Raw genomic sequence first — 14047 nt, 5'->3', positions numbered from 1 at the left:
AAATAAATAAAAATTAAAAAAAAAAAAGTGTTTCTCTCACAGGAGGCAACACCTTGCTCTTCCCAGAAGGTGACACCACTTTCACATCTTAGGGCTTTCTTAGAACCTGTGCTGAGCCCTGGAGATACCATTGGGAAGGGATCCTTGTTAGCACTTGGCAAGACAACTTAAGTACTAAACATCACTAGACTTCTTGGAAAAGGCAGTCCCTTTGAAATGACACCTGGAAGTATGACAGGTCTTCTTGGAAAAACTTCATATTTTGTCTAAAAGAATCCAACCTGTGAGAATTGTAGCCAGATGTTGGATGTGATTCCACTTTAATCCTCCTCCAGCCTTGATTCTGCTTTCTCCACTGGGTCTGTTGGATCCAAAGTCCAAAAAAAGGATTGAGAACTTTGTACTAGAAATTTCTGGATATTTTTCTGATTCTCGGAAATAGAGGACAAGAAGTGGCTGTTGCACTTATGACGAGCGTGAGTAAGTCGGCAAACCTGAGCAGGACGATGCAAAGTGAGGCTGGGAGAGGTGGAGCCTTGGGTAAGAGGGTCTCAGAAGCAAAACTCGGGCAAAGAAACTATGAAAAAGAAACCAATTAAGAGCAGTCTGACAAGTATGCCGCCTAGTCTTTGAAAGAAGTTTCATTTATGGGCCTTGGTTCACTCTGACAGATGGATTATGTCATAGTCTAAGACTCCTCTCGTTCCTTTAAAAAAAAAAAACAACTCTTTTTTCTCCCCCTAAAATCAAATCAACCAACAACAATGCAGAGGAAGTTGCTGTGGTTGCAGGCCTGCTGTGTTCTGTCACCCAGAGACAGGCTCAGACAGACATCTACCTAATCTGTTTCATCCTGATGGTAAATAAGCCCTCCTTCCTCAAGCCATGCAAATTCATCCAGTTATCAATTAGGCAGTGCTTGTGAAACTCATTAGGGGTCTAAGCAGGTGCATGAGGTGCCATATTGAGATTATACTTATGGTCATCGGCACCAGTGGACAGGACTCTGACTCCAGGAGACAGGGTGCCAGGGCCTCCAGCTATGTCATGACTAGGGATTCTCAGAAAGACAGTTCTATCTGGAGAAGCCGCACCCTACATTCTCTACCAAGTACTTCAACTAAACAAATTTGGAGAAAATGCCTCATTTCAAGGAAAGAGTGAAAGAATGAACATGCCAGATGATACTCACTAGGAAGAAACATTGCATTGGTTTCCACCTTCTTCTCTTTCAGAGAAAATAATGATCTAAGAACTCCCCCCACCCCGTCCCAGCTATCTATTAGGCAAAAGGGTATAGCCACTCCAAACTTATGATTTCAGTTTACTACAGAGATGATACCTGCTCAAATCTCTTACTCCTTAAGGTATTCACCCTAAGCATGAACAGATTAAATCAACAGAGTGCAATTGAACATTCTAATGAAAACCAGAATGGAAAAAAGTCTCAAGTGCTATCATGTGCAGGTACAAAGCCCCTATGGTGAACACGATCATGTTATATTAAAGTATACAAAAAATAAAACCTCAGGTGTCAAATGAAACCAGTAAATTTTGAAGAATGCTAAGCAATCAAGACAAAGGAAGCAAATGAAAATATTGACATATGTGAGGAAAACTTCCCAGAGAAAATTCAAAAGCTCAGAAAAAGAGAATTATTTGCAAGGAAATGAAGAAACTAGGAACTATTGAAAAAAATGATTGGAAAGCAAAATTCTGCTCTTTTCAAAATACCTGAAGACATTTTTTCATCTAGTCCCTTGTGCTGGTCTGTCACTTGATTGTGCAAGTTGTCTAGGACAAAAGTATCAATAGAAATATCAAATGGTCGTATTGCTGCCCTTTTACTCAGCAGTAGGCAGCACTCAACTGCTTGCTTACCCATATTTTAGGTTTCTGTCCCCAAAGATCTTATAATCTGGTGAAGGAAATAAGATATTTATCAAAGAACTGTGAACAATGCATAGCTTCAAGTGATTAGTGTCATATAAATGATACATGCCATCAATGCTATGACTCCAAGAATAAGAAAAATATGAATGGCACTTCTTAAGTTCCAGGGATTTGTGGTCAGCCAACCACCTGAAGATTAACAACACACAACAAAGAGTGAAGGGCTGGTGAGATAGCTCAGTGGTCTAAAGCGCCTGCTTAGGCAAGCTTGGGCAAGCATGCAGGGACCTTGGTTCAATCCCCAGCACCACATGCCATGCCAGCCCTATTCCCAGGGTGGGCTGAGCTGACCATAAAAAAAAAGAAAGGAAACACTAAAACAAAGAGTGAAGATCCCAAGCCAAGGAACCTTTATCCTACAAGCTTTTCTGGAGAGAAAGATCTCATATTTTAATTAGGTTCCACATATCAATTGACTAATTAAAATTAAAATAAATCCCATGGTGAACATAATTGATTATGTATTGCAAACATTACTAATAAAAATAACAAACTAAAGTAAAAATGAGCCAGGCATGGTGGTGTGCATCTGTAATCCCAGCATTTGGGAGGTTGAGGAAGCAGGATTGCCAAAAGTTTGAGGCCAGTGTGGGCTATGCTGTTAGTTTGGGGGCCAATTGAACTATACAGAAAGACCATGTTTCAAAAAATCAAAAATAAACAAATAATAATAAGACGAAGATAAAAAAGTAAAAATGAAACCCCACAAATTCCAAAAATTGTGACCTCTTACAAGACCCTATCACTATTCTTTGATCCTGGGCAGCTACCAGACCCAACACAGTACAGAAGCAAGGAAAAAAAAAATGAATGATTCAGTGTGAGCTCAGCCCTGAATCTGGAAATCCTCAAATCAAATCAGAGTGAGTGAGGGACTCTGCTTTCTTTGAAAATAGAGAAGTCTCATTTTCCAGGGACTTTGAGCAACTCTTCTGACAAGTGTAAAATGCAAGTGAAGACTGGCTATAGTTTGAGTGTATGCCTGGCAGGACTGGGAAAATTGTCTTGTCCCACAACCAGGTTGAAATTTTGAAAGAGGCATGGTGGATAATGGATATTAGTCTTCTCACTTTGTGAAACAGAGGAAAACAATATCCATTATGGACTTCTCAAAAAACTGACCAGCATGTCTCATGTGCACATCAAGATCTGAGTCCTAGTTGGGACCTGTATAGGTCCAGGATTCATATTGAGACTGATACGAGCTTCCCCGCCCCAAAAAAACCCAGAAAGATCATACACACAATCTACTCTCCTCTTACCACCACTTCTACCAGCCCAGCCGAGTAACTCTCAACTTGAGATAAATAGGAACATCTGAATGAAAAATATAGTTCATAAAAACTCTCCCTTTTTTCTCCCCTTAGTCTGTTTCTATAATTTAATTTTTTTCATTTACCTAGTCTTTCTGCTCACACGGATCTATGTTCCTAAGATTTTAGCAATAATAAATGTGCAGGGCCAGGGAGATGGCTTAGTGGAATAAGCACTTGCCTGGCAAGCGCAAGGGCCTGAGTTCAATCCCTGGTTCCACCAAAAAAAAGGGCAGCAAGTGATGTGTTCATCATTGTATGTGCCCTATCTCATTTAATACTCATGGCAATCTTATTGTTATTATCATCCCCATTTGTACAAAACTAAGACAATAACTTGCCCAACATCACCCATCTGGGAAATGTGAAAGATTATTTTCAAATCCAATTTCCTCTGACTACAGACCTGAAGTGCTTGCTCATCACATTGTATTTAGCAGACTTCTTCCCACTCTGCACCTATCTTTTCGAGAAAAGGCTTCACTATGCAATTCAGGGTGGTCTTGAACTCATTTTGTAGCCCAGGGTGGTCTCAAACTCACAACACTCCTGCTTCAGCCTCCTGAGTGCTGAAATTACAGACAAGTGCCACCAAGCCCAGCTTAGTGACTTTCTTTAAAGAAAACATATCTATTTGAAAAGTCATTAGCTGACATAATAATCAACAGTGAAAGCCTGAATGCTTTCCCTCATGAATAGAAAAGGATATCTGCTCTCATCATATCTTTGCAACGTTGTTCTTGAAAGCCCTAACCAGTTCAATAAGGTAAGAAAAAGAAATAAGTGGTGAAACAATTAGAAAGGAAAAATTAACTTTCCCCCCTGCTGGCAACATAATCCTATACATAGAAAAGACCCAAGAATCTAAAAATTATAGGATATCAAGTCCGCATCTTGTACAGCAATTAACCCCTAGGAAAAATGTATGCAATGTGTTAATTATTGAAACTGTCCTACCAATTTGGCTTGAAACTGTCTCATTGCTATTTGTTTCTCAATAAAATTATGGAAAAATAAAAAAAATTTAAAAAGAATCTACAAATTAAAAGAAAGAAAAAGAAAGAGGTCTACTACAACTAGTAAGTTAATATATTAAAGTCACATAGTACAAAGTCAGCAGTAAACAAAGGAGGGGCGCCTCAGGTGTAGCTCAGTGTAGAGCCTTTGCCTAGCATATGTAAGGTCCAGAGTTAGATCTCTAGCAGTACAAAAACAAACCCAAAGAGAAATTATCTGATTGTATTCTGCTAGCCCTCTCTCTCTCTTTGGGATCTGCATCTACCAATAACATACTATATAGTAAGGTCTAACATAGCTGTCTCTGGACTAAAATGGTATGAGCTTTTTCCTTGTGTTTATGCCCTAACCATACACTATAACTATTTTATAGCATTTACATTGCAGTAGGTATTATGGGTAACAGAGAGAGGATTTGAAGTTTACAGGGGACTATGAGGGCCAGCAAGATAGTTCAGTGGACTAAGTGCCTGCTTTGGCAAGCACAGGGACCAGGGTTCAATCCCCAGTCCTGCATGCCCTGCTCACTCTGACCCTGGGGTGCACTGAGCCTGCAACCGAGTCCAAGCATGGTGGGGCACGCCTGTAATCCCAGTGCTGGGGAGGCTGACAACAATGAGTCCAAGCTGCATAGTGAGACCCTGTACCAAATACATACAATGAAAAAAAAAAAAAGGAGACTATATGTGTAAGCTTTACACAAATACTACATTTTATTTAAGGTATTTGAGCATCCATAGATTTTTGGTATCCATTATGGATGCTGGAACCAGCCCCCCTTGGACACTAAGGGACAACTACTAGGAAGAGTAAATGAATGATGCTATCTATAATAGCATCCAAAAAAACTTGATACACTAGGGAAGAGTTAACAAAATGTGTAAAAGACCCATTTACTAGTAATTATCAAACATTAAGAAGTTGCTTTGGGGCTGGCCAGATAGCTCCCAGGATTCGCTGAAACGTACACTGAGACGCATACCTGTAATCCCAGCACTTGAGAGGCTGAGAACAAGAGGATCACTAAAGTCCAATCAGTGTAGTGAGATCGTGTAGACCCTGTACTAAATACATTTTTTTTTTAAAAAAGCTGCTTTTAACCTAAAACTTCAAATACTGCTTACATAACTAGAAATAAACTCATTGGTCTGTCATTCAAGACTAGTGAAACTAACACCCTAAAATATCTCTCCAGCCTCCTCACCCTTTTCTCCCTTTCCTTGCTATTATGTCAGCCACAGGTATGCCCCTCTTCAACTAAGAATGCTGCTCTCTGTGTATGAGATTGCTTTAATCAATTGATTCATCTCTCTTCATCCCCAAACCACTCTCACCTTGTCTGCTTCTGCCTTTCATCTCAAACTACATCTCCAAGAAATTTTCTCTAATCCTCTAACCAGATATGATCTTCCTTTCCTCTATGACTCTTCTCCCAAAAGCACTACCTTGTCATAGCTTACAGGATTTATCATAATCTGGACTGAAGTACTGCTCTGCTTTTATACTCCTAAATTGTAAATTCATTGATGGTAGGGGCTACAGCTCATGTAACTCCTCTGAAGTACCTATTTCTTTACATAAAGTACATATTCCAATACTTGGTAAAGCAGAACATCTAAATGATGGAATTGAAAGAAAAACAATAGGGCCTTTGGAATACCAAATCACATCTCTTGTCACAATAGAATTAGGGATGGGCGCAAGACCCATTAACTGACAACTATGACTTTTCCACGTGCTGCATTAGGCATTTAGGCATGTGATGACCTTCCATTGATTTAATTCTCAGAAGCATTTGTTCATCTTGGCTTCTGTTTGTTGGGTCAATATCAAGATCAAAATCAAGTAAAGCATCTCAACTTAATGGGCAAAGACAGACTCTTGGTCTATAAAATAAGTTAGGGAAGAAAGGGGTAGGTGAGTCAATGGGTAGGCAAGGAATCTGTCAATGAGAGAAAGCCATAAGTGATTCTGTTCCTGGAGAGAAAATAAAAGCTATACCTCCCCACCAATCTTGAGAGAGGTCCATGGTGCTAATACAGTAGTCCCTCCTTATTTCACGGTTCAACTTTCATGAACTTGCTGTTTCGTGGGTTTTCAAAAATATATTTATTTTTATTTTTTTCAAAAAATACTAATTTAAATTATTTATCGCTAATTTTTCACCATATTGTGGGATTTTGCAGTAGTGTATAGTACTGTATATGTATTTATATGCGTAGTACTTATGGTTTTAATGATTTTTGCCTAAAATTTTTTAAATATATTAAAATGTTAATTGTAACATATTAAAAGAATATTAAATCAAAATAAAATACACTTTACCGTATGTATTTCTTTAGCAGATGAATGCATATTGTTCCATACAATATGTATGTAATCCATAGGTTTACAAGTTTAGAAAATTTTAAGAACATTAGAAATATTTTCAAAAGGGTGGAAAAGGTTTATAAGAGTGTGGGAAGGGTTTATAAAGCCTTAAAATATATATAAATACTAAAATAAATATAGCATTGCTACTTCACTGATTTTCAATTATTGTGGAGATGTTTAGGACGTAAACCTCCATGATAAGTGAGGGGTCACTGCACATAGAAACCCTGTAGGACATAGGAGAAATTTGCAAGGAGAAATGAAATATTAAATCACATGCCACCCATCCTCAAGTGACTAGCAGCACAGTCAGGCTCTGAAGATGTTAGGCCTCTGTCCCAGAAAAGGTCCCTGGAGAGATCATGTGGCTCTCACTGCCTATGCAGAGTAGAAGGACGGAACTGCGACTGAAGATTGGAGTTCCTATAGCATACTCTCCTCTGAAGCAACCAGCCTGAGAACAAGGTTCCTTAATTTCACCTTGTTTCATAATTACTAGAGGCACCAGAGCTGATCAGCAGCAACTGACTTCAATCAGGGTGAAGCTGTCTTTTGACCCCAGATTAGTAAAAAGGTCCTTGCACAGGTATGGCATATCTTCTTTATGTCATCCTAATGCTTTTTAATGTGTTTGCTTAAGTTTTTAGAGCCTTGCATTGTGCTCTACCTCAGTAAGATTCACCTATGTGTATTGCTGTTATTAAAAGAGTTTAATTTCATATAAGATAGTCATTTTCCAAATTTGTTATAACTTAGCACTTCCACGGTCTAATTTATCCACTTTCTCCAGTCTTCTAAAGAGCTCCCTATGCCATCTTTTGAAATTTATAAGGTAGATTTATTGCTATTTACAAATTCCAAAAGTGGGTGGAGAGGCTTAATTTGCTAAAAACAAGACAATAATCCTCATCCCACACCCATCCATCCAAACTTAAAATTGAGGCTGGAGGAGGAAGGTAGATTTCTTTTACCTTTAGTGCAAAGTATATTAACAACACCTCAGGCTTTGAAAAAAAAGACCCGAGAACAAGTTCTTAGGCTGCACAGAGGAAACTTCACTGATATTGATATCACCATTCCTTCCTCAAATCAATATTCAGAATTACCAAATGCCACTAAGCCAACAAGATTTAGAAGGTTAAGACTTCCTGCTGGTTAGATATTTGTACATTTACTTTTTCCTACTTATCCAAATGGCAATTCCCTGATCCTCTGAAATTTAAACACTATGTTTGAATCAGTCACCTTATAAGAGTATTTCAAAACAATTTTCAGAGGGCTAAATGCCCCTTGGAGTCATACATCAGTGTATAGTTAAAATCAAACCCTTCATTTGCAACTGGGTCTTTGGCTTCTGATAAGAATCTAACCAGTCAAGCACCCCAGAATTTTCTCTTTCTGTCTATGAGATCTTCTGATTTCCCACATGGACGCTGCTATGAAATTACCAAGGCTATGGAAAAGTATGAACTGCTTTATGAGTGCAACTGTTGTCCAGTGACATCGGTGACAAACCTTTGGATGGCTCCTAAATCCCAGTGACAAACCTTTGGATCTCTCCCTTGGGCATCCCCTTGAAAACTCACAAAATTCATTGTTAGGGCAAAAGACTTACTGGCAAAATATCTGAAAAACAAGTTAGTATTTTCATTTCTTATCCAAAGGTAGCCTTTGATTAGATAACTTGAGATTAAAAAAAAAAAAAGACTCAGATACAATAGGAACTAGATAATCAAGACCTTGGGCTAGAGATTGAAAACAATTGTATCATCTGGAAAATTTTACCATAACATTGGCTGAATGGCAGAATTAACAGTCTTCCTGTTAAGAAAAATAGAAGGCTACTTTGAAAAACAGTGCTTTTTTAGAGAAATACACATTTCAAGAATAAGTTATTTTGCAACTGCCTTAGAGCTAGGTATCTGAGGACAAGAGTAAGAGGGACACCTCACCACATATTCCTGTGGATTTGGAGCCATGTAAATGTGCTACAGATCCAAAAATAGAGATGTAACTTTATTTTTAAAAGTAAGTGTTATTAGGAAATAAAGTGTAAATGTCCTAGATAATTGAGGATGATATAAAGAGGAAGTTTTGATTAAAGGCAAGAGGAAGTTACTCACATAGACTGTTAACATACCATCCTCTCTAGATTCCAAACCCTTGTTTTTTGGCGGTCCCAGGAATTGAACTTGGGGCCTTGCACTCGGTCAGGTGCTTATGTCACTGAGCTATATCCCAGGCCACCAAACCCTTTGGTAAGTCCGACAACTTTTTCATTTTTATTTAAATTGGGGTGGGATACTATTACTCCACTCCCCCCAAAAAGTGAATCTTCTTCAGCAAAACCTATTCCCCACTGCTCAAATCCCATTAACACTAATCAGCACAATGATTAAACATGTTGTGGTTTACTCTAGTTGATAAAGACACCTTTGGAAAAAAAAAATGTTCCCATAGCGACAGGTAAAGGCTGTCATCAAACTCAGCTTTTCAACACAGTACTTTGTGTCTCAGATCAGAGTTAAGATTGTTTTATCATGTATCTAGAGGCTTTCTTTTGGAACTTCACTTGACTTTATTCAAAAGACACTTAGAAGAGCTTTTCTATAAACAGGCACAATACAGAACCCTGGGGAGGAGCAAGTGGGGTCAGAGGACAGGAGAGCCAGGACAAAGAAGATCTCAAAGATAAGATGTTTTTTCTCCTAAAACTGCAATCTGAAGAGGAAAGCAGCCACTACAAGAAACAATGACATTAGATGGGATTCAAACCCAAACCTATAACCAAACCGCCTCTTCACCACCAGGACTGGTCAGTTTCTAATCTAGTTTCACTTTTCCATCTTCAAGCTGTAGCACAGCTGGGTTTCCAGCTGGCTGGGGAAGAAAAGGTTCTTTAAATAAACAGCATTTTAAAAATATGCAGTTGCTTTTGCCATCCTGAATTTTGTGAACCATCTCCCTCTAATGTGTGTTTCTGGGTGCCAAATTAACTTAAAACTACCCTAAAGAATGTAAACTCTCCAGGATATACACTTTTTCCATGTTTAACAACAAAAGACTGTATATTATACACTGGAAAACTGAAAGTCAGCAAGTTCCAAAGGAAAGGGATATATATATTTAAATATATATATAATAAATATATATATAATATATATATATATTTCAACAAAGTTAACAACTTGAAAAGCATGCATATAAGAAAGCAATAAGATAGGGCATAATTATACCAAAATATACACAATCATTTTTTTTTAAATGCAGGACGATTTGCAGAATAGGACGCTTTTTATAACATGGCATGGAGTTGTTGATCCCTGGTGAGTCCTTTCCAACTCTTTTTCTTCTCCTTTCCATTGAGGCAAAGAAAACACCTTCATGAATGAAATCTTCTTAGAAATTTATAAATTTTACTCAACTCTTTATTACCTGAGGTAGTTTTTCTGGATAAATGATACACATTAGATCTGTTAAAAAAAAATGCCCCTCTGGCAGGTATCGCTATTCCAGCCAACAGTACTCCTTACCATTTCCCACCTGAGTGTATTGACTTAGAGTCAACGTTTTCCTGTTGATATTAGCTATTCATGAGGACCTCTAGAAGGTGTCTGGTGTGACTGCTGAATGGATGTTACTAAGGCATGTGCCAACTTTTAAACCCAAGATATCCCTACAGATGGTATAGTATCCCAAAGTCTTGCCTTGTACCCCTAAACACATCTTTCTGGATGACCTCCCTAGGAACCAAATCTCTACACACCGGACACAGTCAAGAGCTGAAGCTGACAAAACAAAGTAACAATTCAACCTCAGTTGCTCAATATAACGGCCAGGATGTCAGGTTCCAAGTGCCAGTTTCCCTGTTTTGCAATGGGTAAATCTGCTCCAAGGAGAAAATGTTCTCAATGACCCTGTGGCCCAGAGGGTTTTCTTTAGAATAGAAAACAGAAAATGAATTTGTTAGCTATTTCCTGCTGAGCACAAGGAAGGTGTTGTGGTTAGTTTGGATGATTTTGTTTCCTTATTTAATATACGGTTACAGTCTATGTTGTCTTTAACCATAGCAGAAAATAAAAAAGGAACTTATAGTCTTCTGCCATATTACCACCAGTTCCACAAATCTCCCCTCAGAAATATGTCTTTTAATTTCTAATTTTCTTAGGTAGAGCTACCCAAATAGACATTTACCACTATCAATTCAAAGCAATTGCTTTGTATTCTAAAGTATTTACTGCTGCACACATTACTGCTCCTTGATGATTTATAATGTGTGAGGGCCTTCCTTTTACCAGTGATTGCAGTCCTAAATTTATCTTTTTGAGAAGTGTGCTACACATGCTATTTTAATAACACGAGATGGCCATAACCTAAAAGCAGACTGTATTTCTGACTCTCAAATCTTTCAGTGTCTCAGCATTCAACTGTTAAGTTATCAAAAGCTAATTAAAGCTAACAAGGTGTAACCGACAATGCATATGTTAAGAGGTGCAAGTAGGAGAAGGGGGACAAAGGGAGAAGCTCCTTCTTCTATGGGATTATCTGACAACCACTAGCAGGTCCCCAATGGCCTAGGCTAGAGATCCTGTGTAGCTGTGCACTTGCATATTCCGGAGCAATTTACCAAAAAACAAAAGAAGCTGTCCTTGGATAAGGTTCAGTAAGTGTTTTTACTACCTATTTCCCCTGCATGGCACAGTTCCACAGCTCCCCAAGGGATTTCAGACAAAATACTTAATAGAATAAAAAATTTAAAATTCTTAACTGGTCTCAACTTATCACAATAAGACATTTCAGAGAATAAAACCAACATTAAAAAGCAGTCAACAATGTTTCTTAGAGTAATATCAGAGCCATAAACTACTATTATCACTAAAGTTTTTTCCCTTCTTATTAAGACACTGCCAAGATTCTTCTCATTAAATTGATCACAGTTTCACACAGTGCCTGGATATACTCCCACAACTAAACTCCTAAAATTTGCCTCTTGGAAAAGCGGGAGAGAGAAGCTTCCAAAAGTCAAAGGCATTGATCTAGAAAGACAGGGGCACCAAAACTTACAGTGAGTTGTTACACACATTTAGTGACTCATGCCTGTTTACACTACTCAGATTCAGTCGGTAAACTGGTAAACACTAACTTCCATGAGAGTCCAAGACATCTATCACAAGCCAGTGATTACATAGTTTGCAGTCACTCCAAATGCTATAAATTTAGCCTCAGTTGGGACAAAATGAAGACCAATATGAATAGGCACAAAACAAACTAACACGGAATACTCCACCGAGGGAACGATTCTGTTTAAAACATTTTTCTGAGAATTGAGGGCTGAATTCAGGGACAAGAAGACAAAGCTCTTAAGCTGACATTTCTTTGCCCTGTGATGGGACCCAGGAGAACTCCATTCTGGAGCGCCCACATCTACAGATTTCAGTGTTTTGTTTCTAATCACCTGCATTCCTGTGCAGTACCCACCATCATGAAGAGAAGAGATGCAGTCAATGCAACCAGCCAGCAAAGATGTCAGAGCTGAACTTGCAGCATCCAGCAGAAGTTACTCTATTTCATCGTCATGATCACCATCATCATCATGAAAAGACCTAGTAAGATCCTCCAGAAACCACTACAAGAGGCTTCTGCTGGCCGATCCTGGAGGTAGGGAGAAGACTGTACTACCCACTTAGCAATGATAGGCAATCACGATGGAAGAAAAACAAGCACAAAAAACAAAACCCAGAGCCACATGGAAGACAGAAAACAGTAGCAGAAAAAGTCCAACTCTGCCTGCGCCAGCGGTGTGGATGAGCAGAGAAGCGAGCCCCAGAGAGGAAGGAGGGGGCGGGGGCGATCATTCCCTAGGAGAACTTGTAAGCGGAGGCCTTCACCGCCTGGGAGTCTGCCCAGCTGCTCCTGCAGACCCTGCCAGCCTATGCAAGGCAGGCCCTTGGGAGCAGAGCGCATAAGGCCTCTGAGGGTCACTCCTGACTCACTGAGCCTCAGGACAGCACCGCCCGGACCTCTCCGTTTTTCCTTCCGCTATTGGGCTATGATGGCAGCTTTCCAGACCCACATGCCATACATCAGCCGCAGATCCCTGCTGGCACAGGCCGGCGCCTCCCCCCCCCCCAGCCCTTGGCACACTTTGCGCCTGACCCTCCTCTCCAACCCAACCCCCTCACACCCGTGCCAGCCAACCTGCTCTGGGGGAGCCCCCCCAAGCGGCTGGACGCTGCCAGGCCTGGGCACCTGCCGCACCTCCCCGCCCCACCCCCATTTTCTACCACCTCGCCCCTCCCCCCTTCCTCTGGCAGAGGGAGGGGGCAACTCACCGCAGTCAGTGCATAGGATCTTGCCCACCTCCTTCTTGAGGTTTTTGCCGTTGGTGTCGAGAGGGGCAAAGGCAGTCTTAAAGACTAAGGGCTGCTCCGTGGGCTCCAGAAAAAAGATGTAGCGCTGGTTCCTTTCGAGCGGCGCGCAGGAGCCCACGCTGATCACCTGCTCGCGCTGCAGCCCCCCGCTCCGGAGCGGCCACTTGTCCAGCACCTTCACCAGCGCCACTCGACCTGAGGCAGGCGGCTCTCGGGTGCTGTTGGAGCTGGCGCCGCTGGCCGGAGCCAGCCCCTGGACCTTGCCCTCCACCACCACGGGTGCCTTGTACGCCTGGTCCTGCACCGACTTGAGGCTGGGCGAGTAGCAGGCGAGCGACACACCGAAGAGCAGCATGGAAAAGCCGGGGGCCGGGTCGCGCCTCATGCCGCCGGCGGCTGTGGCTCGCGGGCGGGCGGCGGCTCTCGGGGTTGCGGGGCTGCGGGGCTGCGGCTGCGGCTCTGGGGGCGCAGCGGGACGAGAGATGCTGTTGCTGCTCCTGATCCTGCTGCTGCCGCTGCTGCTGCTGCTGCTGCTGCCGCTCTCGCCGCTGCTGCTGCTCGTCTCGCTGCTGCTGCTTCTGTTGCTGCTGTCGCTGTGGCTGCTGCACGGAGCCTTCTCCAGTGGTGGCGGCGGCGGCGGCAGCGCTGAGCAGCAAACCTGCCGCATCTGGCCAGGCCATTTGGGGGGCTCCGCCGCTCAGCCGCCGCCGCCTTGGGAGGGGAAACAGAGCCCGCTGGAAAACCGGAAACAGCGTTACGTTAGCGCCTCGTAGCCCTCCGCCAGCGGCCCAGGGAGGTGGCCCGGCTCGGGCAGGGGGCAGGCAGCAAGCGGGCCGCGATGCGCAGCGCGGCGCAGCGCAGCGCTCCCTCCCCGCGCGCCTGCACTTGGAGGAGGATGCGGAGGATGCGACGCCCGCCCACTGGCTCTCTCGCGCCCCCTCTGCCCCCGGAGCTAGTGGGGAGCGCGGCTTCTGCAGGGGAAGCTTGGGGCTGCGCTGCTTTAGTACAGCCTTCAAGCCC

The 14047-nt window shown here is 41.9% G+C and overlaps 1 protein-coding gene across 1 annotated transcript in view; it reads right to left on the bottom strand.

Moving 5' to 3' along the window:
* Nrg2 (neuregulin 2) overlaps positions 1–13840 on the bottom strand; it is a 198142-nt gene extending 184302 nt beyond the window's left edge. Inside the window, 1 exon segment of the mRNA XM_023703380.1 lies at positions 12989–13840. Within this exon segment, the coding sequence (XP_023559148.1) occupies positions 12989–13694 (706 nt within the window). The 5' untranslated portion in view covers positions 13695–13840.
* Positions 13841–14047: the final 207 nt, after the last annotated feature.

This window comes from Octodon degus, unplaced genomic scaffold, assembly GCF_000260255.1.
Source record: "Octodon degus isolate 3935 unplaced genomic scaffold, OctDeg1.0 scaffold00169, whole genome shotgun sequence".
NCBI classification, from domain to species: Eukaryota; Metazoa; Chordata; class Mammalia; order Rodentia; family Octodontidae; genus Octodon; species Octodon degus.
This window is presented reverse-complemented; position numbering and strand designations above follow the sequence as displayed.